General features: G+C 42.4%; 2 protein-coding genes across 2 annotated transcripts in view; one reads left to right on the forward strand and one right to left on the reverse strand.

The window, feature by feature from the left end:
* The window catches only part of nt5dc1 (5'-nucleotidase domain containing 1), a 644,476-nt gene that overhangs the window by 185,933 nt on the left and 431,940 nt on the right, over positions 1 to 26,603 (forward strand). The window lies entirely within an intron of this gene.
* LOC144680416 (uncharacterized) overlaps positions 1 to 26,603 on the reverse strand; it is a 137,729-nt gene that overhangs the window by 62,632 nt on the left and 48,494 nt on the right. The window contains 1 exon segment of the mRNA XM_078541384.1: positions 24,173 to 25,988. Within this exon segment, the coding sequence (XP_078397510.1) occupies positions 24,173 to 25,988 (1,816 nt within the window).

Here is a 26,603-nt window from a genome sequence, read left to right on the forward strand (position 1 = left end):
AAGCCTTTCACACTTTGTCTATCCCAGTTAATATTGGGGAAGTTGAAATCCCCTACTATTATTACGGTATTATTTTTACACTTCTCTGAGATTTGCCTACATATCTACCCTTCTATCTTTCCCTGACTGTTTGGGGGTCTGTAGTAGACTCCCAACAATGTGAGTGCCCCCTTTTTGTTTCTAAGTTCTACCAAATGGCCTCATTTGAGAAACCTTCTAAGATATCATCCCTCCTTATTGCAGTAATTGACTCCTTGATCAATATTGCGACCTCCTCTTTTACACCCCCTCACCCTGTCTCGCCTGAAGATTCTATACCCCGGAATATTGAGCTGCCATTCCTGCCCCTCCCTCAACCATGTCTCCGTGATAGCAACGATATCATATCCCCATGTGTTAATCAACACCCTCAACTCATCTGCTTTACTCGTAAGACTCCTTGCATTAAAATAAATGCCATCCACCCTTGCCATGCTCCTTTCCAAACTGACTTGGTTTTTCTTCTACACTTGTCTGTTCATCACCCCCTACTATACCTCCACTCCTTACCCCTTCCCCTGCCAAAATAGTTTAAACCCCCACCAACAGCACTAGCAAACGCCCCAGCAAGGATGTTGGTCCCGTTCTGGTTCAGGTGCAACCCGTCGGACATGCACAGGTTCCACCTTCCCCACAAATAGACCCAGTGAATCTAAAGCCCTACCACCTCCTGCACCATCTCTTCAGCCACGCATTCATCATCTCTATCCGTCTATTCCTATACTCACTAGATGTGGCACCAGGAGTAACCCAGAGATTACAACCTTTGAGGCCCTGCTTTTCATCCTGCTACCTAGCTCCCTAAATTCTTGTTGCTGGACCTCATCCCTCTTTCTTCCTATGTTGTTGCTACTGATGTGAACCACAATCTCTGACTGTTCGCCCTTCCCCTCCCCCTTCAGAATGCCCTGCAGCCCAGTGGTGATAGGTGTGGATGTTTGTGAGACGTCTGAGATGAGATAGTAAATTACCTATTGCCCTGATTATTAAGAAACACGCAAACAATCCTGGCTTATTACCATATGAGCACACTTAACTGTAACAAAGATCTCAGCAGCTGTAGCAAAGATCTGCAAGAAGAATGCTAAACCTGCACAAACATACTACATAAATGCAGTTCAGTTCCAAATCCTTTTGGTGGAAAATTGTCAAAAATAAATCCTGAAATGTGAGTGTTTCACAGTGGAACAAAGGATCAGATGGCAAGCTTTGATGGGATACCAAAAACATTGACAATGTGTTTATTACAACAATAAATTGTACTTAAATAGTCCCTGGAGACATTGAATATAGTACCGAGCCAAGAAGGGAGCAATCATGATGACTGAAAGCTCAGTCAAAAAGATGGTTTATGAGAATTAAAATAAAACTGCAGGGGAAAAATTACACCCCCATTGTGGGGTAAGTGCAGGAGCAGGCGCGGGCAGGCGCACCTCCGATCAGTGCCCCCAATCGTGGGCAGGCTGCCATTTTACACGGGCAGGCCAATTATGGCCCGCCCAGTACGACGTCCGCCAGGAAGCGCTATGCCCTCCCTTTGCCGGTGGTGGGGGATTCCCTCAGCTGGAAGTGCACTTTTTCGTGCATGCGTGCGAAAGAGCGCACCCATCTCCCTGAGGCTAAGTGCTGCCTCAGGGAGATCAGCTGGGAATTAAAACTTTTAAGACAAATGTTTAAAAAATTTCCCTGACATTTCCCCTCATGTGACACTGTCTCATGAGTTGGGACATGTCCATCACTTTTACTCAAACCTTTATTAAATATTTAAAAACCCTCGTGAAACCTCATCCCGCCCATGGATGAGGTTTCATGCTTTTTCTTAAGCCCACCAGGGCTCCCGGCCTGTCCGCAAACCCTAAGGTTGGACGGGCAGCCCTGTCAATTACCTAAATTGGTTTATTAATGTCCTCAATTGGCCGTTGACAGGTCGACAGGCGCTTAGCTGGCTCGGCTGCGCCCCCGCCGACCTGAAAATGGAAATGACGCGGGGTGATGTCGGGAGTTCCGCTCAACATCATCCCACGTCATTTTATGCGTCGGCGAGCGGACCCCGACCCCGCTTGCCGACTGGAAGATCCTCCCCCAGGGGACAGTGAAGAAGTGAGGGTGTTTAGAGAGGGTGCGTGAAAACTGCCATTAACGAGGGATGGATGGAGAAGGATACTCAAAGTCAGTACTCCAGTCTGCAGGAGTGAATTCTGGACTGGAAGAAATTGTAGAAATAGATTGGGGTGGGGTCAAGAAGTCAGGGCAGCCAGAAAACCTGGATGAATGGGACTTAATCTGCAACAGGTTACTTAAGGTGATGCTTCTGATTTCAACTCCAGACACAAAATTCAATTTAAAGACCTCTGTGAATCATTCAGGAATTTAATTTTCAATTGCTTGATGTATTCAATTTAGTTTCATTTTTTTCTATGAGCTCAGTATTAAAGTGGCCAGATTAAGATGTTTGGGTAGATATCATTCAAATGTTCTGAGGATTTTTAAAAAAAAGTGAATTTGAATTTAATGTGGGGAGAAATGAATGTGCATTAATGGAGGAGGCAGGATGAAAAGATGGGAGTTTATTAGCAAAAAAAGGAAGAGGATAGTCTTTGGGTGTGATTATCAAATACCCACTCAAAGTATTCAAGCACTGTGATGGTGTTTTAATATGACTAATTATATACGTACGAGCATTAAAAAATGGAGCAGGAATAGGCCATTCAGCCCCTCGAGCCTGCACCGCCATTTAATAAGATCATGGCTGATCTGATAATAATCTGAAATCTGCATTCTGCCTACTGCCGATAACCCCCTTGCTTACCAAGAATCTATCCACCTCTGCCTTAAAAATATTCAAAGACTCTGCTTCCACCACCTTTTCAGGAAGAAAGTTCCAAAGACTCACGACCCTCTGAGTGAAAAAATTTCACCTCATCTCTGTTTCAAATGGGCGACCCCTTATTTTTAAACAGTGACCCCTAGTTCTAGATCTTCCAAAAGAGGAAACATCCTCTCCACATCCACCCTGTCAAAACCCCTCAGGATTGAAACATATGTTTCAATCAAGTCACCTCTTACTGTTCTAAAATCCAGCGGGTACAAGCCTAGTCTGTCCAACCTTTCCTCATAAGACAACCCACCCATTCCAGGTATTAGTCTGGTAAACCTTCTCTGAGCTGTTTCCAATGCATTTGCATCCTTCCTTAAATAAGGTGACCAATACTGTACACAGTACTCCAGATGTGGCCTCACTAGTGCTCTGTACAACTGAAGCATAACCTCCCTACTTCTGTATTCAATTCCCTTTGGAATAAATTTCTATTAGCTTTCCTAATTACTTGCTGTACTTGCATACTAGCCTTTTGCGATTCATGCACTATGACACCCAGATCCCTCTACACCTCAGAGCTCTGCAATCTCTCACCATTTAGATAATATGCTACTCTTATTTTTCCTGCCAAAATTGACAATTTCACATTTTCCACATTATACTCCATTTGCCAGATCTTTGCCCACTCATTTAACCTGTCTATATCTGTTTGTAGCCTCTTTATGTCCATATGCTGGTTGCAACTCAAGGATGTATATTTAATAGACAAAAATATTTAAAATATTTATTACAAATTAATAAAGCTAAATGCAAATTAATGTGTTCAATTTTGTCTACCTTACCTTCAAAATGAAAACTTATTAAGCACCGAAGAGAGTTCAAACTGTAAATTCTGTGATTAGGATGATAGAATTGAATTTGTACGGCTTGAAGAAAAGTTGGAAGCATCAGTCCAAGCCAGTGCACAAATGCACTCGTAAGAAGCATTATCGACTTAATGAAACTGAAGATCTGGGCCATTGTTTCCACACCAGGCAACCTGTGCCTTTTCTGGGTGCTACTGCCAAATAGTTCAGAATTAGTGACAGTTTAGTGTTGGAACTGGATTGAAGTGGCTGGTGCTTATTTCACTTTCATACCATCAGTCTGGCCAGTAATTTACCTACATGTAGGTCATGCAGGCTGACAGAGGCAAAACACAGGTATACTGCTGACTAGAATTAAAATGTAAGAGAAAAACTTGAGCCTGTAAAAGAAGTGTCCTCTATAACAGCTCATGATTGTCTTCCAAACAAAATGGATTTTTCCAACTATAGTAACCTTTGCTCCATTGAAACTCCATTTCAACAGGGATGGCTTCCCTCGCTCAATGTACAACTTGTTTGTGTCTGGTTTCCCAGCAGTAGTCATGGCACTTTCATAGTGCACCAGTGCTCAATGTCGCCTCTTTTCCACCCAGGTCATTGTGACAGGCTCGCTGTTGGGGCATATCTAGTTTATTTTCAAAGATGCAATGGTATCTTCCACAGCCACTCTCTTATGGAAAAACATTCCATGGGGAGAATTTTTCCTAAGACGGGCGGGAATGGCTGCACGCTGCCATTTTATGCAGCAGGCCAATTAAGGCCCGCCCAGCGTAACGCATAGTCAGTAATGCTCAGCGCTACCTGTGTGGGCAGGGGGAGGAGGGAGAGCATGCACGCGAAAGAACGCAGCAATCTCCCTGAGGCACGGAGCTGCCTCGGGAGATTGAATGCTTGTGAAAACTTTTTAATAAATAAAGTGAAAATTTATTTAACCATGACCCCTCATGTGACAGTGTCACATGAGCTGGGATATGTTTGCGAAGTAAGTAAAATTTATTTATTTATTTAATAAAACCTTCAGGAAACCTCATCCCGCCCGTGGATGAGGTTTCCTGAAAAATGTGAAGGCCGCTTGGGCTCTTCGCCTGTCCATCAACCTTAAGGTTGGACGGGCAGCATTGTTAACAAGTTAAATTACTTTTTTAATGGCCTTAATAAGCCGTTGACAGTTCGGTGGGCACGCAGTTGCGTCTGGTGCGCGCCCGCCAAATGAAATATTGAAATGACGCGCGATGATGTTGGGACGCATGCCCGGCATCATCGCACGTCATTTTACGTGTCGGTGTGTCGGGCCCACCCCCGCACACCGACCGGAAGATTCAACCCCTTGATCTGAAAACTCTTTACATAAAAATATTTCTCTTAATCTTTGTCCTCACTCTTTTATTTACAGCATTTACGTTGTTGGTCCTTTGGAGTTGGTCACTAACCACAGCAAAACCCTTCATTTTTTTGAAGCCTTCTGTTAAATCTACTTCATGTCTCCTTTGCTTCTCTGAAAATAGTCTTGGAGCTGGATTTTATGGCTCTCCACAGGTGTGCTTGACGACCCTAGGTGGCTTGTAAAACGCAGTGCATGGCCTCCCCGCCACCTTCTGCTTGCCCCCGAACTGCCTCCCATTTTACAGGGGAGTGATGGCTTCCATAATCTCCTCTTCTTTGGCTATTGTTCTGGCTATTGTCCCAGCAATGACCACTGCTGGAACCTGGCACTGCTGGGACTACAGAGCTGCTGGCCAATCAGATTGACTGGCAACTCTCTAAGGTGGGACTTCCTCCCCAGATTGGAATGGAAGCCTAGCCCTGAGCCAGATAAAGCCCTGCCGAGCGTAAAAATGGCTGCGAGGCAGCCAGCTTTTGTGTAGGCGGGCTCCCGACCACCTTTTTAGTTGGTTAGGTGGACGGGGGAGGGGGTAGTCAGCAGAGAACACGGCGCCCTGTAAAATCCAGCCGTGGTATCTGAAATCTCTTATAACTCTGGTCTTCGCTTCATTCCTGGCCTCCTGGTGATTCTACATTGTACAATATATGACATTAATAAAAAGATTTTACACTGGGGAGCCCAAAATTGCATTGTTACAATACCCTGTAGCCTAATCAATGCTTGGTACAAACTTATCATTCTTCTTGCACCTATTTATAAAATCCAAGATGCTTTTAACCATTTTATGGATTTATCTGCTTGCTCACACTTTCAGGAATTATATATTTTCACCATTAGGTCTTGCTATTAATCTGTATCTTTCAGTATCTTTCCATTGAGCGCATGCTCCCATTCCTGATTAATTCCTAAAATGTATTACCTCTCGCCTATCCACATAAAAATGTAACTTTCAACCATCACATTATTTTGCTAACCTGACTGTTTTGATTAAAGTATGTTATTGTCTTCCTCACTATTTGTACTTATGGGGTGTCATTGAATTCCATTATTGTTTTCCCCTTTACCAAATCCAAGTCATCTATACACACCAAGAACAAAAAACCTAGCCCTGAACCATAATGACACAGCGCCTCCAGGCCTTTTCTAGTTCAAACAACCTCCCACACAGGCTGTTAGATTTCATCTCATGTTGAGGCCTGCCATCCCACTGATACTTTTGCATTCTCCCTTTTCCTCTTGTCCACCATCTCCCAGAACTCCCCCCTTTGCAGACTTGAAGAGATGGAGACACAAAGAAAGCAGTAAGAGGCGGATAAAAAGTTGAGTAATAAAAACCTGCAAGAGATAGCAAAGCTAGTATTAAAAGTTTTTATACATTTTTAGGAGTATGTGTGATAAGTGGAATGTTGGCCCTTTAAATAAAGGCACTTGTAAGTGATACTGTATTTCAGAGTAAGAAAGTGTTGGGCTTATTAAATGAATATTTTCACGGTAGAGAAAGAGGAAAAATTACCAGCAGTACAAGAGAATCTAAAAGTAAGTCATGGGCGGGGTGGGGGTGTGGTGGGGGGTGTAACTTATTGGACTCAATAGAAGTAAAAAAATGCAAGGGTAATGGGGCTTAAGATGGACAAATTTCCAGGACCTGATGGTTTCCGACCTAGAGTGTTAAAAAAAATGTGTGGGAAAATTACAGCTGTGTTATTTGTAGTTTTGCGCCTTTGTACGCAATGACATCATAGGACTTTGATTCTGAACAAATCCTTGTCACCTCGACTGGTTGTCACGTATCTTCTGTGGGGTCCTGGATGAGAACTTGTTGTCCCAGCTATAAACTTGGCAATTCTGCACCTGCATTTTTATCATGCACATTGGTCATCTTCTCTTGCAATTTTTAAAGCTATGTAGTTTCTGAGAGAGTAGAATAGGTAAGAGTTGGTAAATTGGTATGCACTGGTCTGCCAAACATGAGCCCTGCCAGTGATGGAATAGTTGCACTTAAAGGTGCCACTCTCAGAAGTAATATTGCAATGTTTAGATCTTGCTTGTTTTGTCTACATTTGAGAATTAGGGATTTCACCATGCAAATCATTCATTCCGCTAGGCCGTTAACCTAGGGTAATGAGGAGAATAAGTAGTGTGATTGATATTCCACTTCTCACACATATCCTGAAATGGCTTACCAACAAATTGTGGGCTGTTATTTGTAATGGTGTCTCTAGGCACACCAAATAAACTGAAGATAGCACAAGTGTGTATGATAGCGATGCTTGACGTATTGTGCAATTGTCGAATAATGGGATATTTGGTAAAGCAGCCGACGATGACAGTGAAGTCAGTGCCATGGACATGAAAAAGGTTGGATGCGATTTTGGACCAAGGATGGGCAGGAATTTCATGTGGAATGAGTGGTTCTTTGTGCTGACTTGGCATATGCTCTTGTCATGGCTTGCCCTTCTTGATGGCGATTCCAATGTCATTGTTCATACCCGGCCAATAAACTGAGACTCTTGTCCGATCTATGCCCATGTGTTAAGATGAAGTCATTGAAGAATATCAGGTTGCAAAGATTCCGATATCATAACCTGCCTGCCTCTAAAAGTGACTCCCCGGGGTTGTCTAGCTCATACCGGTATAAGGCCAAAATGATCTCACGTGTTTGTGGAGATGCTAAATTAAATCAGGCCATCCTTCAATGTTGGTTTTTCTATAGTTTCTATAGTGTAGAATCTTTTGCAATTTCAATTGATAGACATGCATTCTCCTACAAATGTAATGTTACAGCTTCCTTGAAACTGCCAATTTTGTCAAAACATTCTGGACACTTTGGCATTAGGTCATGAACTGAGGTGATAGGAATAGTTTCTGAGGTTGATTTGCTGTATGAGGTCTGACTGATTCCATAGATTGTCACTTGTGCGAGGTCACAGCATGCTGGTAAACTTACAACAACCACTGGGCCTTTAGTCCCCAAGATGTAGAACATCTGTGGCACCCAGAAGGAGTGATTGTACTTGCACTCCAGGACCATAGATCCTGCATGTGGAATATGTGAACCATTGTATGCTGAAAATTATGCAGTGGTATGTTTCAGCCAAGGCCTTCCAGATCTGTGGATGCATGCCTTTTAGAATTTGCAGGGGTAGTATGTTGGCACTTTCCATGTCAATTTTGGCCAATAGCGACAATTTGAATCTTGGCAAACATTTCGGATGGTGTGACGGTGTCTGTGTTTTCCAGGAGATTGATGGGGTGAAACGTTCTCACCGCGATTCATCTCGTCGTGCACATCATCGCCATTTTCTGGTTTGTAAATCACCTTGTGTTTCTGATGGAATACCAGTTGGTCATTCTTCTTGCTTGAAGGTACCCATCGTGTATTGTGTGTTTGGATTAGTGCACAGCTCTTTGTAGCTGCATCAGCCTTTGCTCTAGTGCACTGCCACTTTCAATGGCCCTGCCTGCCGCATGCCTTACAGAATTGAAGGAAATCTGAACATTTGTTTGATGCATGCAGAAAGGCACGCCTTCTACTTGCCTTGCTAGGTTTAGGTGTTCTAGTGAGTGCACCAACAATTGGGGTAGTACGTAGGACCTGTAAGCTTCGACTACCTGCGAGGATCACTTCGTACTTACACCCATCTTTGAGTAGCTGTTCGATGCTATATGTTTTAGTATGGTCTAGCAGATCTTGCTGGAACACTTCCATGGGAATGGATGCGATCACCAACTCAACAATTCTCTCTGCTATCTCAGTGTTTGAAAATTCATAGTATATACCCTTTTATCTGCATCTGCTAATGAAGTGGTCTATGGAATTTTAACCTGATTCTGAACTGGTCTTCTGATGTAGTCCGTGTCTTTTGGTGATGCTTTAGCTGTTCTGCTGTTAATCCTGATGTGCTCAGCCTGTGTAGACCTTCATTCCCAATTGCTAGGCAGTTTTATATAGCTTGCTTGTCTGGTTCAGACACATATGAATCAAGAAACCGTAACCCTGTACACTGTTTGAAAATGTTGAATTCGGTTAGTAGGTCAGCTGCATCCCAATTCAAACTGGGGAATTTTGTGGACTTTCTGACAATATCCCTTAGACCTTGCTTCTTGTTACAAAAGTATAATAATTTTCAGAATATTTTTCTGGTTTGTTGTAAAGTAGGTTTATGGGTGTGAGTGTAAATGGTTCTGTCTGTATGAGTTAATTACATTTGGAGTCAGGTAGGCTGCAAGCTTGAAATTATCAAAAGAAGTTAGGTGTAAAAATGTACTTAAAATGATGATGAGTAAACATAGATGCTGTCTTAGCATGTAGAGTGTGATGGGAATTTGCATTTTTAGATAAGTGAAAGGATTGTTTGGATTTCAAAGGGATGTTAGTCTGTTTACAATTAGCCAGATAAGCAAGGCTAAGGAGTGTGTTTATTTTTCCCAAAGGTTACTGACAATATTGGCAACATGAAAGTTGTTATATTATGGGAAAGGTACAGTTCCACAGACATATAGAAATATGGAATTTACATATTAAAGAGAGAGAAATATATATGAAGGAGAATGAAAGGATATTTTGGGGGCCATGTAAGATCTAACAGGAGTGTGTAAAAAAGTCTGGAAGAAGCCTCCAGTCATTTGTGCATAAGCCTGTTGTGTCCAGTAACTAAAGTTGGAGAAAGCCATTTAGAATTCCACTGTCAAGTGGGTAATGTGTTAACTTGCTGGTTTTTTTTAAGCCTAAAATCTATTTTGGACTGTTGCCTTAAAGGGGGTGTGTAACTGGGAGTCAGGTTAATTAGGAATTTTAGGATTTGTTATAGTATTAAGTAATTGTAATGTTCTGTGCTTGAAATATTTTATTTTGTTAATAAATATTTTAATTTAATTTTTAACCTTTCTAAAGGTCTTGATGGGCTTATTACTCCTGAATTCAGTGCATACATCTCGTAATAAATACAAATTGCAAAACCATTGTGATAGCATGGCCAAGTTTACCTTGTGGATTTGGTCCGCCTGGCAACCATCATCTGCCACATCATGACATTCTCCTGTAGTACCTGGGATGAGTGTCGCTGTTGTTCTTTTCGCATGCTTTTCAGAAGCTCCGCCTGTTATAATCACAACCTTCTCTGGCCCAATATTTATGCCTTTTTTTTTGGTTAACTCTACCTTGCTCATTATCTATCTCGCCCAAACCCTGGTCACTTGCCTTTCTTGACTGAGCTAACCCAGTGCTGGTCCTTTTGACCCACTGTCCCACTCACTGAACTGACAGGCTATGCACTGCAATCTCAGCACAAGGAATTTGTCGGTTTTCCAGCTCTTTACTTGAGCAGTATCTCACTGTGTCTTTCAAGCATTTCTGTGTGGTCAGCATGTGGCAGCATCCTCCGACGCTAAGCCTTCGCCACGGCCTGACCAAAACATCGAGAGTCACCTCATGCCATGTAGCATGATCTACAGCTGTTCACCATGTCACACCAGTATTTAATCTTGCTGCCAGGCTGTTGGACCACCATGTTGTTTTGTTATAATTATATAGACACCAATTGCTCATAAGGGATTGTGTAAGCTTGTTGTGGGTTCATTAATTTAAATAGGAACATGAGAACAATTAAACACAGACAGAAACATTGGAGACATCAGTAGCAGAGCTGTGTGTGTGCTCCACTCAAAGGCAAAAGTGAAACTAAGACTGGATCGCAAGACACATTTCCCTTCTACTGATGTCATGCTGCTATCCCTTAAAGGGATATTACAACAGCCTATGTTCACACACTAATATCCTCCCAAAACCACTCCTCACCATCCCTATCTTCTTTAAAACTCTATTTAAAACCACCTCTTTGGCCAAACCAACTGTGTTTTCTTTTTCCAGGCTCTCTGTTGTTTGTATTCTGTAAAATTGGTCAAGTACAATATGTTCTTTAGAAATCTATTCTCACTGGCCTGATAAGCTCTCATTTACCTAAATGCAAGGTGCAGACTTATATTGTCAACTCTTAAGGCCCTTAAGTTCAACATAGTCAAATTTTGGGACTGGCATTTATTTAAGTAGTTGAGCCGTGTAACTTACAACTGTATCATGCCCACCCTAGGTATAGCAGAGTGGTACAGAAGCCCTGGTGAATAGGAATACTTTAAAAAGGTTGGATAAAACAGAACCATTCTGGCTTTTGCTAAGGAAGTGATCTCCCTATTTTAGCTTCCTTGAAAACCAATAGGTAGGTCATGCTTGCTGCTCACATGTGAGTTCCCCAGGTTTATTAGGTGTTAGTCGTGACTCAGAGGTTGCACTCTGCCCTCTGAGTCAGAAGGTTGCAAATTTAAGACTCAACCAGAGGATATTATATTTGTTCTTATATTTCTTATATGCTCTCTTTTTAACCTATGGTGAGAATCAACCTAGTTAATTGTTAAGGTGGTGCTATGCCATTTTAACTCTCTAGCTTTACTTGCTCAAACGTGGTGTCAGCGATGTGAAGCCAAGGTCAGGGGTCACATAAGAATGGCAAGAGACCACAGCTGGTAACCTGAGGTGGCTGTACCTGGCAAGGTAAGGGAAACAGGAAGCCCAGACCTTTTCAACCTCTTCTGGCCTTGGTGATCCTCGGCCCTTGGTTTCCATGGCGATGCCAACACTTGTCATTGACAATGCTACTGCTTGTCAAAATGTGGTCAGGACTTGAGTGGCAGTACCAGCCTTTGAAACTCAATAAGACTTTTGCCTGCCTGTGACAATGGCTTTACACACTGCCTGAAGCACATCTGTTAAAACAGTACAGGCACACATGCAGTGTGGTTCCAGTCAGCAACACACTGTTTTAAACCTCCCCATGCCCTGTTCTCATTCAACACAGCAGGGTTAAAACTGGGGCTATATATAGTCTGTGCAATAATATGCTTCCATCTAATTGGGATTCCCACTGTTTGGGCTGTGTTATTTGAAGTAGCTTTATTATTTTACAAGCAATTCAAGCTCAAGAATTCTGATGTTAATGAGATTGTGGTATTTTCTCATGCTAACGTTTTACATTACATTCTGATATATTTCATTCAAGTATCTACAAAGTACTGTTTGTTCTGAAGCTTTCCTCCCAATTGCCTCTGCTGCTAATTGTGAAAGAACTGTAAAACTCCCATATGAATAGCCAAGAAACTTCTTTCTTAAATGAAAAGTTTTTTTTAGAAACTTTCATGATTTAAAAGTGTAATGTTTACATCTCAATCTTCTTTCCTATGGTGAGAACTTTCTCCCCATTGCTGGGGGGAGGTGGTCGGGAGTGAGTGGGCGCAGGTGGGCACGCAGCCAATTGCCATCCACGATTGGCTGCGTGCCGCCATTTTACGTGGGCGGGCCAATTAAGGCCCGCCCTGTGTGACGCACACCCGGAAGCGCTGAGTGCTCCCTGTGCAGGCAGGAGGAGTAGCCAGAGTTGGGGCCTGCGCTGTTTCATGCATGTGCGAAAGAGCGCAGAAATCTCCCTGAGGCACAGAGCTGCCTCAGGGAGATCAGTTTGAGTTTCAAAAATTTTAATGAAGAAAAAAAAAATTTAGGACATGTCCCCTCATGTGAAAATGTCAAATGAGCTGGGACATGCCTATGAATTTTAATGAAAATTTTTTATTTCACTTATAGATCATTCATGAAACTGAGTAGAAGGTTCTGGCCTATGTTGTAGAGTGTGTTGCATTCATTTTTGTATCACATATAGCTTCATTTGCTTCACCTACCCGTTAATTTGGGAATTATGTCACCAAACGTTCCTAAAATTATCTTGATATCTGCAAGGATTTAATAACTTTGATAAGTAAGTGGGGGTTTTTTTTGTAAAGCTTTGAAGTTTTCCTCAAATAAAATTTTAAAAAGTAACATTGAGGCATAGTGTAACACAACATGATGCAGCGGAATAGGAATAATGTAATTATAACCAGACAGGGTTTCTAAAACAAACTTAAAATCAGAATTTTGAAGGCTTATGAATCAACAGAAATAGGTCAATTAACTTCAGAATGAAAATCATGAAAGTCAAGCATACATGCAGAATGATTAAATGACTGAAGCATTATTTAAATCCAAGCAAGTCTCTGTCATAATTTAATCAGTTGAACAAATAGGAGGGCACATTTCAGAAAGTCATGGGTCTTCACTCCATTAAAATCATAAGATGGACACCCAAAATTTCCAGAAACACCCCTGTAGGGGAGATTAGATTGGTTCCAGATTGTATGAAAAATGACACAGATAGTCTGTTACAGTCTCCGTAGAGATGGGTAACTGTAAAAAATTATTTGAATATCCAGTGACCAACTTAAAGCAATCAAACAAGATAATTTCAATTTTTGAGACTTTTACTGTAACAAACTAAAATCAACAGTTCTTAGTAGGCAACTAATACTCTAAACTATAGAGAAGACAACCTTTATTAGCATTTTAGAACACTTCAAAACCCAATGCTGCATTTATACTTTATAGCATGCTCCCCATAGAATTGCAATCTTTACAGGAAACAATCCAAAGTTGCTCCCAGCTTCCAACGTGTTCACGTGTGAAACATAACACTTGGGTCTCAGTAAGTCTTGATCTGGGCCCCCTTTCCCCACGATAACCATGGCCTATAGCTGGGCAGAGTCTAATACAACTTCACACCGTCCCCCTTTTCAAGGGCATTCTGTTTTACCTTAAAAGAGATAGCTTAAAACGTAACCATCTTATAAGACCTTGCATTTATAACGAGACCTTCTCAAGAAGCCCAGCATTGAAATACTTTTACAAACAATGAACAGGAAAAGATTAATTAATTGACCCATTCCCAAATTAAGGGACACCCTCTAGGAAAGCATAAAAGAGGTAATGAAGTGGGTCTAAATTGGCAGCGGTTCTTCTTATGAATTTAACTTTAATTTAACTCCATATAAGCATAATAGAGAGCTTGCATTCTATTAGACATTAATAGATGAATGGGTGATGAGTTCTCGCCATTGTTTGTTCAAAATATTGTGGTGCTCCATGTCTTTGCATATGGTGAGTACTCAACAAGTCAACAAAAGAATATTTAAAATATTACTTATGAACAAATTGAGAACATTATGTGGGAATTTTGAAGATTGAATTAAACTAAACAAGTTCCTTTAGAAATTTTTAGAGTATGTCAACATTTTTTTGAATCAATGTTTTGTTTTATTAATGCATTATTTTAATTAAGTAACTCTTGTAATGTAAGACAGATGACAGTAGGTGGCGTCCTAGACGTTTTTAAAAGCGAGGACCTAAAAAGTTTACATTTCTGATGCATGCATTGCAGTAAACTCACTTGGGATGCTGCAGATAATTTTAGTTTTATAGCTTATTTTGATTATCATTAGATTTAGGATTTGTATTTATTGGACTATTCTCCTTCATTGATGAAGTCTCAATAACCAACAGAAAATTTAATCATAGGAGCAGCTGAGCATAAACAGAATTTGTGTTCAACAATTCCATGTTGCTAAATAAACTTAAGTTGGCAATTTTCTGCTGTTGAAGTAATGATGTTATAATTCTCTTGTTGAGTGTATTTTGGGAATATATTCATGTAATAATATTTTGCTTCTATGAAATGTAATGTATAGGAGTTAAAGGTAAAAGTCCTTTGAAGCACTTAAATATTTTTGTTCATTTGACATGATTATCTAATCAGCATGAAATAAACCTGCAAGTTTGATTAAGGCTTCTGCCTTTTTTGTGGTAAAACTTGTTTTCAAATATTTAAATCAGACAATTTAATATTGATAATTTGTTAACAAAAGCTGCTTCTTTCCCCATGTAGTTCATTCTTCCTTATGTGTGGTCCTCACCATTTAAAGTGGGCCAGTCAATATTATTCTGATTTACCGGCTATATGCGATAGGTGGTAAAACTCAAAAGTTATGTAGCATCATATTTAAAAAAAAACAGGCATTGACCATTTGGCAACTGCATCTCCTAGTTCTTAAAATTTACAGTCAGAAACTTATCAATAATGAGGTGTGAACAGCTGATTGAACCTGTTTAAAACCTGGCTTTGTCTGTAATAAACAGAGTCTTTGAACTTGGTAAACACAGGATAAGTACCAAAATAAAAACAGAAAGCGCTGGAAAAACTCAGCAGGTCTAGCAGCATCTGTGGAGAGAGAAACACGATTAACATTTTGTGTCTGATATGATCCTTCTTCGTGTAAGTTTTAGGGGCTTTTGAGGTGTAAATCGCTTTTACTTAAAATATCTAGGTTCTGAATTCTTAGTTTATAACAATGGGGTCCTCAGCTGTGCCTGGACTGACAAGGTACGAGTAACTAATATTTATGAATCAAGTAGAGTTTATTCAACAAGATGTTACATATACTTAACAAAAAACAATGAAGAGAACATGAAAGGTTCTTATCCCTCAAGGCCCTTGGATTCCTCGAGTGCTACCAGCACAGATGCTGCTTTTCTTCTTCTGTCTCAGAAGTAACGTTACGTTGAACTGTGTCTCAGAAGAATCATACCACAGAGGCCATGATAAAACTGTGCCAACGAAGACTCTAATTTTCCAACTTTTATCCATGATTCTCACTGTCTCTCGCCTTAGTTGGAAATAGTTCTAATTAATCCATTTCATCGGCTTAGGGTGAGGGTCACCTGGTGTCACCCCACCTCTGCAACCAGAGTCATGTAGACTGAAGACGAATGTCCATCCCTTATTCCCTGGGTCCCCGGAGTTACATTCTGTTGTAAATACAGAGCAGTTACATCCTTTTATCAATAACATAACCCATCGTAAAAATTCGCAGTAACTCATTTTAACTCATTCCTGCTTATATCAAGACAATTAAGAGTAATAATCCCTACTACAATGTCAGGAAAAGAAATACCTTTCTTTTAAAATACAGGTGTTTTGCCCTATAGATACAGTTAATCAATTAAGGCATTTAGTAAACCAAAACCTATTAAAGCACATCGCTCTTGTTCAAAGATAAGGTGTCATACTAAGTTCAAACTGCTTTTATTCATTTAAAGCTGGTAAACAAGTCCTCAATTACACAGTGTAATTTAAAAAAATACAATTCCTCGAGCCCAGTTTTTTTGGTATCTTTAATGTAATTAAGTCATCAAGACCAGTCCCTCATAAACAGCTGCCATCTTGTTCTCAGGCTGTAAACAACTGTAAATTGTTCCTCTAGCAGAAATTCAAACTGAACTGTTTAAAAGGTGGTGAAGATAAAATCCATAAACGTTACTTCAAATCAACATAAAACCCTAAAAATTTGGGATATTACCAAAGTCTTACATTCAGAACTGGGTAAGTACTATTGAACGTCCCAGAATAGTTGACGTGCTTAATACGTTACAAACTGCTCCTTTGTAATTGACTCATATGGTAATGAATGCAGCTACCCATACTGAGGCGATGGTTTAACTAATGGGGATGGAATTTCTAAAACATGTGTACAATAAAAAGGATAACTTTTGAAATTTGAATTAACCTTTTTATGTATTGTTATGTGAAGGTGAGGGACAGTTCAAACTGCACTGATTTCCTCTTGCCACTTTTTTAATTAATTCATGGGATGTGGGCTTTGCTGGCTGGGCCAGCATTTATTGCCCATGCCTAGTTGCCCTTGAGAAGGTGAAGGTGAGCTGCCTTCTTGAACCACTGCAGTCTACGTGCTGTAAATACACCCACAGTGCTGTTAGGAAGGAGTTCCAGGATTTTGACTCAGTGACAGTGAAGGGTCGGTGGTATATTTCCAAGTCAGGATGGTGAGTGGTTTGAAGGGGAGCTTCCAGGTGGTGGTGTTCTCATGTGTCTTCTGCCCTTGTCCTTCTAGATGGTAGTGGTTGTGGGTTTGGAAGGTGCTGTCTAAGGAGCCTTGGTGAGTTCCTGCAGTGCATCTGTAGATGGCACATACTGCTGCTACTGTGCGTCTGTGGTGGAGGGAGTGAATGTTTGTGGATTTAGTCCAAACCAGTGGGCTGCTTTGTCCTGGATGGTGTCAAGCTTCCTGAGTGTTGTGGGAGCTGCGCTCATCCAGACAAGTGGAGAGTATTCCATCACACTCCTGACGTGTGCCATGTAGATGGTGGACAGGCTTTGGGGAGTCAGGAGGTGAGTTACTTGTCGCAGGATTCCTAGGCTCTGACCTGCTTTTGTAGCCACTGTTTATATGGCTACTCCAGTTCAGTTTCTGGTTAATGGCAACCCCCACGATGTTGATAGTGGGTGATTCAGTGATGGTGTTGCCATTGAACGTCAAGGGGTGATGGCTAGATTTTCTCTTGTTTGAGATGGTCATTACCTGGCACTTGTGTTGCTCAAATGTTACTTGCCACTTGTCAACAAAAACCTGGATATTGTCCAGGTCTTGCTGCGTTTGGAGATGAACTGCTTCAGTATCTGAGGAGTTACGAATGGTGCTGAACATTGTGCAATCATCAGCGAACATCCTCACTTCTGACCTTATGATGGAAGGAAGGTCATTGATGAAGCAGCTGAAGATGGTTGGGCCGAGGACATTACCCTCTGAAATGAATGATGTTGTTGTACAAGGGGTTTTTCTGCATTTAGACCACTTGGCAGGTGTTAATCAGAGACGTTTAGAATCAAGCAAACTCATGAGCAGGCTGGACAGAGTAGATAGGGAGAAGATGTTCCCGCTCGTAAAAGGTTCAAGATCGAGAGGGCACAGATTTAAAGCGATTTGCAAAAGAAGCAAGTGTGACTTTTTCACACAATGAGTGGTTCTGGTTTCAATGCACTGCCTGGAAGTGTGATGGAGGCGGGTTCAATTGAGGCATTCAAGAGGGCGTTAGATGATTATTTGAATAGAAACAAGGTGCACGGGCATGGGGAAAAGGCAGGGCAATGGCACTAGGTCATAATGCTCATTTGGAGAGTTGGTGCAGATACGATGGACCAAATGGCCTCCTGTGCCATTAAAATTCTGTGATCCTGTGCTTACTCAGCCTGGCTGCTGGAGTTCTGTCCAGTTGATGTTAAAACAGCAGCCTGGCCATGAAGACCAGAGATAAAATTAATCTGTCCAAAAGACCGGAGGCTTTGGTCATGTAACCTTCTTTCTCCACAATGACTTCAAAAGGGATGTTTATCCAACGTCTAGAATTGGCTTTTATTTCAGCGCTGATAATGTCTCCGTTATTCTTGTTGAAAGGGCTGCCATCAATGTTGAGGGTCTGGCGTTTGGGAAGCCATTGCCTCAGCAGACTCACTGACTTCACTAGCAAGATTGGCTTACCAAATACAAATGACATCCCCATAGCTCCCTTTGAAATTGGCCTGAACAGTCTTGGTGTGATGTGAGTCTGTTAGTAGCTCTCTATCTATAATGAGGTGTGAGATTCCAGAAACTGAGAAAGTAATTCTTTTGTCCCTGAAACTCCTTGGGATACCGCCCAGACAGAGGGTCAGCCCTGTGATCAGGTGACTTGTAGCAACCATCTTAATTTTCTTTGTTCAACAGAGAAAGACCAGTTCTAAAAATATATAGCAATAAGGATAAAGTTTTTAAATATATAGTTGTAAGTTTCTTTCTGTGTCGTAGGAACCCAGCAGTATTTAGATTGCATTTCTTTCTTGTGGTCATAAGAGGGATGTGAGTGAGAGGTGCAATGAACAAATTATTAAAAGTAGTGACACGGGTTATTAAGGCTATTAATAAAGCAAACCAAGCACTTGGGTTCATTTCTAGAGAGATAGAATTGGAAAGCAGGGAGATTAAGTTAAACCTATATAGCACCTTGGTTAGAGCACACCTGGAGTACTGTGAACAGTTTTGGTCTCCACACTATAAGAGAGATATAGAGGCATTGGAGTAGGTGGGAAAAAATTCACAGGAATGATACAGGATAGAAGTAATTGTTATCAGGATTGTAACCAATTGTTATTGGCTGATCAGGCTAGGGCTCTTTTCTGTTTAGAGAAGGCTGATAGAGGTCTTTAAGATTCAGCAAGGGATTGAAAGGCTAGACGTATAGAGTACCTTTCAGCTTATGAGGAGACCAAAACTAGAGGTCATCAATATAAGTTAGTCAGAAATAAATCCAATAGGGAATTCAGAAGAAGTTTATTTACCCAAGAAGTGTGGTGAGAATGGAAACTCGCTGCCACAAAGAGTAGTTGAGATGAATAGTTTTGATATATTTAAGGGGAAGCTAGATAAGCACATGAAGGAGAAAACAATTGACGGATATGCTGGTTGGGTTAGATGAAGAAGGGTTGGGGGAGGCTTATGTGGAGCATAAATGCTGGCATTGCCCAGTTGGGCTGAATGGCCTGTAGCTGTTCTGTAGACTCCAGATAATTCTGTGTATTTAGACAGACTGCAAATACCTGCTTTCCTTCCTTCTGCAGAAATGCATTGAATTCTACCTTAATAAATAAAGAATGTAATTTTGCCTTTAGGTACCTGCTTGATCTCTTTTTTGACCATTTTCTCATTCCCATGTTAAGGATAAATAATCCTGGATAAGGGAAGTTAAGACTTGCACTCAAGGGCCATTTAAATACAGGAGCTGAAATTACCTAGAAAAGAAAGCTCGAGGAAAAAAACATTTAACAATCGGCATAGATGTTTCCAACATGGAATGGTAGCAATTATAGATATGTTTGTTTTTATCTCTTGTAAGATGCCTGAGAGCTGAGGTAACTATTCACTGTGAGAAATCAAGAGCACATCATGTAAAGAAATGTAGGTCATTCTGTGATAAAGTATATTGCAGTATTCTGACTTGAATGTCTTGAATGCTTCTTGAGCAGGCACTGATTGAGATTGTTTCCATTGAAAAAGTTGATTCTGAGTCCTGTGGCTGCTAGTCTTGGGTGAGCTGCAGTTTCCTCCAGTTAAAGACTGTGGAAGACTGAAACTATTGTCTTTAGCTCCTGCCACAAATTCCATACCCTCGCCACCAATACCACCTTCCACTATGCCTACCGTCTCATGTTGAAATAGACTGAATGCAAGCTCGTCATCAAACTTGATGAAAACTGAGCTTCCAAAATTCATATCTTCTTGAACATAAAAGCTGCCCATTTCCACCTATGAAGCATCATGCTCCTGCCCTGACTATTGTAGCCCAGCTGCTATTGAAACCTTCCAATGTCTTTTTGACTTACAGATCCAACTATTCCAATGTTCTCCTGGCTGGCTTACCATCTTCTACCCTCCATTAAATTCAACTCATTCAAATCTCTGTTCCCCATATGCTGTGCCGCATTTAGTCACGTATCACTCCTGTGAATGCTGACTTATGTTATTTTCTGGTCCTCCTATACATCCAATTTAAAACTCTTATCCACATTTTCAAATCCTTTCATCCTGTCTTCCTTCATTCACCATTGATGGTGGTGCCTTCAGCCACCTAGGCCCTCTAATCTGGAATTCCTTCCCTAAATCTCTATACCTATCTCTCCTCCTTTAAGACCCTCAGTATAACCCATCTATTTGAGCTAGGTTTTTGTCCTTCCTCCAATTTATCACCTTCTTTGCCTTGGTTACCAGTTTTGAGAAGCATCTTCAGATGTTTTATTAGATTAAAAACAACTTTAGAAATACAACTTATCATTGTTGTGAGACACATATAGAAACTGTGACTTGATAGAAAGAAGATTTTCAAACAGTGAAATATTAATTAATTCATTATTCTGCAAGAGGATTAAAATTTACATGCACTTGTGGTCTAAAGTCTGAAGGAAGTTGCATGTTGAGTGAATTGATTTGTGTGAAGAAGGAACAGAGTGTGAGTGAGGATAGTAGAGTCCTGTGAAACCGCTGAGTTTATGAAGAAAAGAGCCTGAGGATTAACTAGATCGCAGTACAGATATTTGCGTGATTTAAAATAAAGTAAGCGGCCATGAATGTAGCTTCAGTATGAGACCATGAGCAGAATTTGAAGTCCTATTGGTCGGGTGTAAAATAGCGTGTGACAATGTCAGGCAAGTGTCCCGATGTCATCGCGCACTCGCGCGATATTTCGGTTGGTGGGCGCGTGCGAGAGGTGGCAGCACACCCGTCGATAATTAAGAGACATATTAAGGCCCTTAATCAATTAAGTTCCACCTATTTTTCGCTGCCCGTCCAACCTTACGTTTGGCGGGTAGTTGAATCGGCCAGGCAGGTTTTGCATTTTTTAGGAAATCTCATCCACGGGCGGGATGAGGTTTCCAACGATAATTTTTTTGAAATAAAAAATTTTAAGCATAATTTTTAATATCTCTCTGTTCATGTGACTGAGTCATATGTGGGGATATGTTTCTATCATTTTTAAAATCTTTATTTTGGAATCCACAATTCTGCAGTTCCCTGAGGCAGCTCTGTGTCCTCAGAGAGCTGTCAGCGTGCGCTCCCCTGTGCATGCGCAGACTTCAGCACTCGCCCACCCTGACCCCAGAAGCTCTGAGCTGCCCAGCGTGCCTTTCACACTGGCTGGCGCTAAATTGGCCAGCCAGCGTAAAATTGCAGCCAGGGACCAATCGCGGTGGCGGACTGTTTCCCGGCGGCTCCTGGGCCCACCTGCCGCGCCTGCCCGACAACCGGAAAATCCTCCCCATATGTTGCTGAAGTAGGTTTTTTTTCTGCATTGCAACTGGATATAGAATCTGAGGTCCAAAACCATGTGGTGGATTTGACCATCTGCCTGAGGACTGGATGGGAGGTGATGGGGCAGGGGCTCTTAAAATGGTACGGGAAGGTGGCGGATAGAGTCCCATTGTCTTACTGTTGCCAGGCTATCTTGTCAGCGGAGGAGGAAGTGGTGGATGGCCCTCTCACCCAGAGCTCATTGTACCGTTTTAGTGGCCAAATGAGGGCTTCTTGCCCTGCCACTGGCATTTAGCCAATGGCGAGAATGGGGGCCCCCCCTTGCTGTGTGGGGAGTCTGCCAGCTAAATTATGATGGCCTCCCAGCAGGCTCCGGAGATGGGGGGAAGGGAGAGGGCACCTCCCTTTATGGATATCCTTTGGTTCAGAGAGAGGACAATGGCTGCCCGCACGGCAATTGCGCTGCTGCTTTCAGCAGCCCTGCCCCCGGTCGGTACCAGCCTGGCTGACCCCAGTGCCTCCAGACTTCATTTACATGGCTATGATGGTGCACGTCCATGACTGCGTCCTGCTCCTCTAAGTGTAGCCCTAGCAATGGCCATCGCTCCTGGCAGCACTGCTGAGCTGCCAGCCCTGAGATAGGCCGAGGGCTCTTTGGGACAAGTGGTTGTCCTTAATAGGGATGACCATCCCAATAGCGCTGCAAACATGTGGCCTGGGGTCCTGCTGACCACTGAAGCAGGATCGCCTACCACTTTTGGGTCCATTGGCAGGACTCCTGCTGCCAGTGCTAAATTCAGCTCATTGTGGTTTCCTGAAATATTTCAGTCAATTGCCTGAGTTTATTAATTTTATTTATTCAGTCATGGAATGTCGACATTTATTGCCCAGCCCTTTCACATCCCTTGCCCTTGAGAAGGCGGTGTTGAGCTGCCTTCTTGAACCACTGCGGTCCATGTGGGTGCAGGTACACCCAATGTGGTGTTAGGGAGGAAGTTCCAAGTTTTTGACCCAGCAACAATGAAAGAATGGTGATATATTTCCAAGTCAGGATGGTGAGTGACTTGGAGGGGAACTTGCAGGCGGTGGTGTTCCCATGAGGAGGATTTTTCCCTCATCAGGGGCGGGCGGGGGTGGTTGGGAAGCTGACTGCCGCCCGCTTTCGGAGCCAGACCGTGATTTCACACTGACGGGCCAATTAAGGCCCGCCCAGCGTGAAACACGTGTGGCAGCGCTCAGTGCTGCCTGTATGGGTTGGGGTGGGGGAGGAGGTCAAGAGCGCAAGTGCGTGCTTGAAAAGCTCCCTGAGACACAGAGCTGCTTCAGGGAGGTGAAGAGTTTAAAACAGTAAAAATAAAGATTTTAAAAATGTTATAAAACATGTCCCCTCATGTGACTCTGTCACATGACCAAGGACATGTTATTATGAAATATTAGTATTTTTATTTTATTTTTATTTGCTGTTGGAAACCTCATCCTGCCCACGGATGAGGTTTCCTAAAAAATGCAAAGGCTGCTGGGCCTTTTCGCCTGCCCGTCAACTGTAATCTTGGATGAAAAACTTATTTCAATTTTCACTTTAATGACCTTATAAGGCCTTTTAATTGCTGGTGGGCCCGCTGCCCACCAATCGAAATATCGCGCGAGTGCATGGAGACGCCAGGACGCTCACCCAACGTCATCGTGCGTCATTTTATGCTCAGTTGGTGGTCGTATAGGTTGGTTTTGAATAGGTCCAGGTAGAAATCAGAAATCAACCGGCTTTTTACAGTTCCTATTTATTTTGCCACATTTGAATACACAACATAAGACAACACAGTATAAGAAAACCTATTTGTCACAGTATATTTCGTGAAATTAGCACTAGTTAGTTTAAACTTCATTCGGCATGAGACTATTTCCTGGCTGCCACGAAAAGTGGCAGTATGTTATATTTCCTTGGCAAGCACTTTTAGATTTCATCCAAAGGGGCAAGGATGTTTCCCATTGAAATGGACTAATTACATTATTCAGTTAGTGAAGTAGTAGCAATAAGCTAATGTTTGGTACAGGATTCTAAATTCTCTTGTCGATAAATTTTAGCCACATCACTCATAAGAATTTTCAGCTCTTTTTCTTGAGGTTAAGGTGGGGATGACTGGCAATAAATTAGCTTAAAACTGTAATGTGTAAGTGGCCAATGAATATTGTTTACATGATGTACTTTCTATGAACTACTGTTACACAGTGCAAACTCTAATGCCAAAAAGCCAGAGACAGCAATGTGATGATTTGATAATGACTTTGGAAACATTTTTTAACTGGAGCGCACACTGGGCCGGTGGTGGGCGGGGCTAGAGCTATGTCTGTATGATGACCTCAGTACGAGCTCCACACTACTTTTGTCATCAGGCCTTAGTGAAATATTTTGTGAGAGCTGTCAGCACTCAGCAGGAGTGTCATAGGTAGCTCGCCACTCGGGTGAGGGCGGGAGGAATGGGAGGGTTGGAGACTCATCGGTGTGATTGACTTGCATCAAAAAGTTTGACTAATTAAAAACTCAGAGAAGGATGAATGCATATAATCAGAGGAATATAAACCATTAGACTCTTCTGAAGGTAGCTGAAGATAAACCTGGTCATTTTTATGTAGCTGTATTATAGCACTTCCTGAGGCTTGATCAACATAACCTTCTGTATAATCATCATATGTGTACATTACCGGTTCATTATTTTTGAACAGTTCAACTCAAATATTTCCTCTTTTGACTTGTATATGGTATGAAAATTGATAGACGCCTGGTATTTCACATGTAAATATCCCAGTTGATGGATCATAATTATTGTTTTGATTGGCTACTATTTTGTTAAAAACTATTGGCTGCCTTACGGGTGGAAATAATTCTAAAAGAATGGCTGTGAAAGCTGGATGAAATCCCAGTGCCGAATAACCATTATAGCCCCCATATTTTCCTGGTTGGACAATTTCTCCTGGGGGCCCTGGTGGACCACGGGGTCCAGGTGGACCTCGGGGGCCTTATTCTCCAGGTAGACCTGGTCGTCCATGAGTATCTTTTTCATAAATACCAGAAAAACGACCTGGTGGTCCAGGAGGGCCTGGAAGTCCTGGATCTCCTTTTTCTCCAGGGAATCCCGGAGAACCTGGAAGTCCAGGTGGACCACTTCGGCCTGGTGGTCCAGCAGGCCCAGCTAATCCAACTTCACCTCGGAATCCTGGTTACCCTGGAGGACTAGGAAGACCATTAGCACCTGTTTGACCAGCTGTCCCAACAGGTCCGATAGAACCTTTTTGACCAGGTTGTCCCCTTGGTCCTTCTGGACCTGGTTCTCCGGGATCTCGCAAATCTCCTGATTTCCCTGGGGCACCCCCAGGGCCTATTTCAGCTCTTGGTCCTGAAAACGCTTGTGCACCTATTGCACCTTGTACCCCTTTTTCTCCTAGTCCTCCTCGTTCTCCGGGTGCACCTCTTAGTTCGGATGGTCCAGGTGGACCAGATGACCCTATCAGTCCTGAGCTTCCTGGGCTGCCAGGTTCACCTTTCTCCCCTTTCTCTCCAGGATATCCTGCGGCACCTGGGAGAACAGGATCCCCTTTAAATCCAGGTAAACCTGGCCTTCCAAAACCAGGAAGGCCAGGTTCACCTGGTACACCTTGTGAACCAGGAGAGCCCTTGAGTCCAGGAGGCCCTGGCAATCCTGGTGTGCCATCTGCTCCAGGCTTTCCGATTCCTGATGGCCCAGGTAATCCTGGGGGGCTTCTCCGACCTGGTACAGCAGAACATCCAGGTGGACCTGCTGTGCCCCTTTCACCTGTTTCTCCTGGCGGACCAGAAAGGCCAGGGGCTCCTGGTTTTCCGTATCCTGGTTCACCACGGATTCCCTGCGGCCCTTTCAGACCTGGAGGGCCTCTTTCACCTGGACGTCCTGGAATTCCATCCCCTTTTTCTCCTTTTACGCCAATGCGACCAGGATACCCTGGTTCTCCTTTTTCCCCACGTGGTCCTGTTGCTCCTGTAGAACCAGCTGGCCCTGGTGGACCCGGTTTACCAGGATCCGACATTCCGGTTGGCCCAGGATATCCTCTAGGTCCTGGCTGGCCTTTCTGTCCTTGCATTCCATGAGGTCCCATGCTACCTTTAGGTCCAGGAAATCCTATTTCACCTGACTTTCCTGGTGCTCCTGAAGTACCGGGTTTTCCAATTCCTGGCAATCCGTGTGGTCCTGGCCGTCCAGGAGGACCGGTTGGTCCTTGTAATCCAACTCCTGATTTCCCTGGGTACCCTGGTGGGCCCGGTGGACCACGTGGTCCTGGGGAACCTAGTGGTCCACGATGCCATCAAACTGTTAATGTAAAAAAGAGATTTGGTTTAGATTATAGTAAGAGGACATTATTTATGTTAAGTGTTTCAAAGTGTCCTCATTGTCAGGGCATAACTGATTTCAGTAACATCCTTCTATATTTTTCAAGGGTACACATTTTGAGGAATCAAGAAAAGTCGTTTTGAAAAATGTCATTTGTTTACAATAATTAAAAACCCGGTAATATGAGTTACCAACTGGTGAACAATCAGATCTTAAGAACACAACAATCAGATATTAATGCATTGGAGGCGGTTCAAAGGATGTTTACTAGATTGATACCTGGGATGAGTCGGTTGTCTTATGAGGAAAGGTGGACAGACTGGGCTTGTTCCCACTGGAGTTAGAAGAATGAGGGGTGATTTGATTGAAATATACAAGATCCTGAATGGCCTTGACTAGGTGGATGTCGAAAGGATGTTTCCTGTTGTGGGTGAGCCCAGAACTAGGGGGCACTGTTTTAAAATTAGGGGTCGCCCTTTTAGGACAGAGGTGAGGAGAATTTTTTTCTCTCAGAGGGTGTGCGACTTTGGAACTCTCTGCTTCAAAAGGTGGTGGAGGCGGGGTCATTGAATATTTTTAGATTCTTG

This window comes from Cetorhinus maximus, chromosome 5 (genome assembly GCF_964194155.1).
Source record: "Cetorhinus maximus chromosome 5, sCetMax3.hap1.1, whole genome shotgun sequence".
In the NCBI taxonomy this organism is placed as follows: Eukaryota; Metazoa; Chordata; class Chondrichthyes; order Lamniformes; family Cetorhinidae; genus Cetorhinus; species Cetorhinus maximus.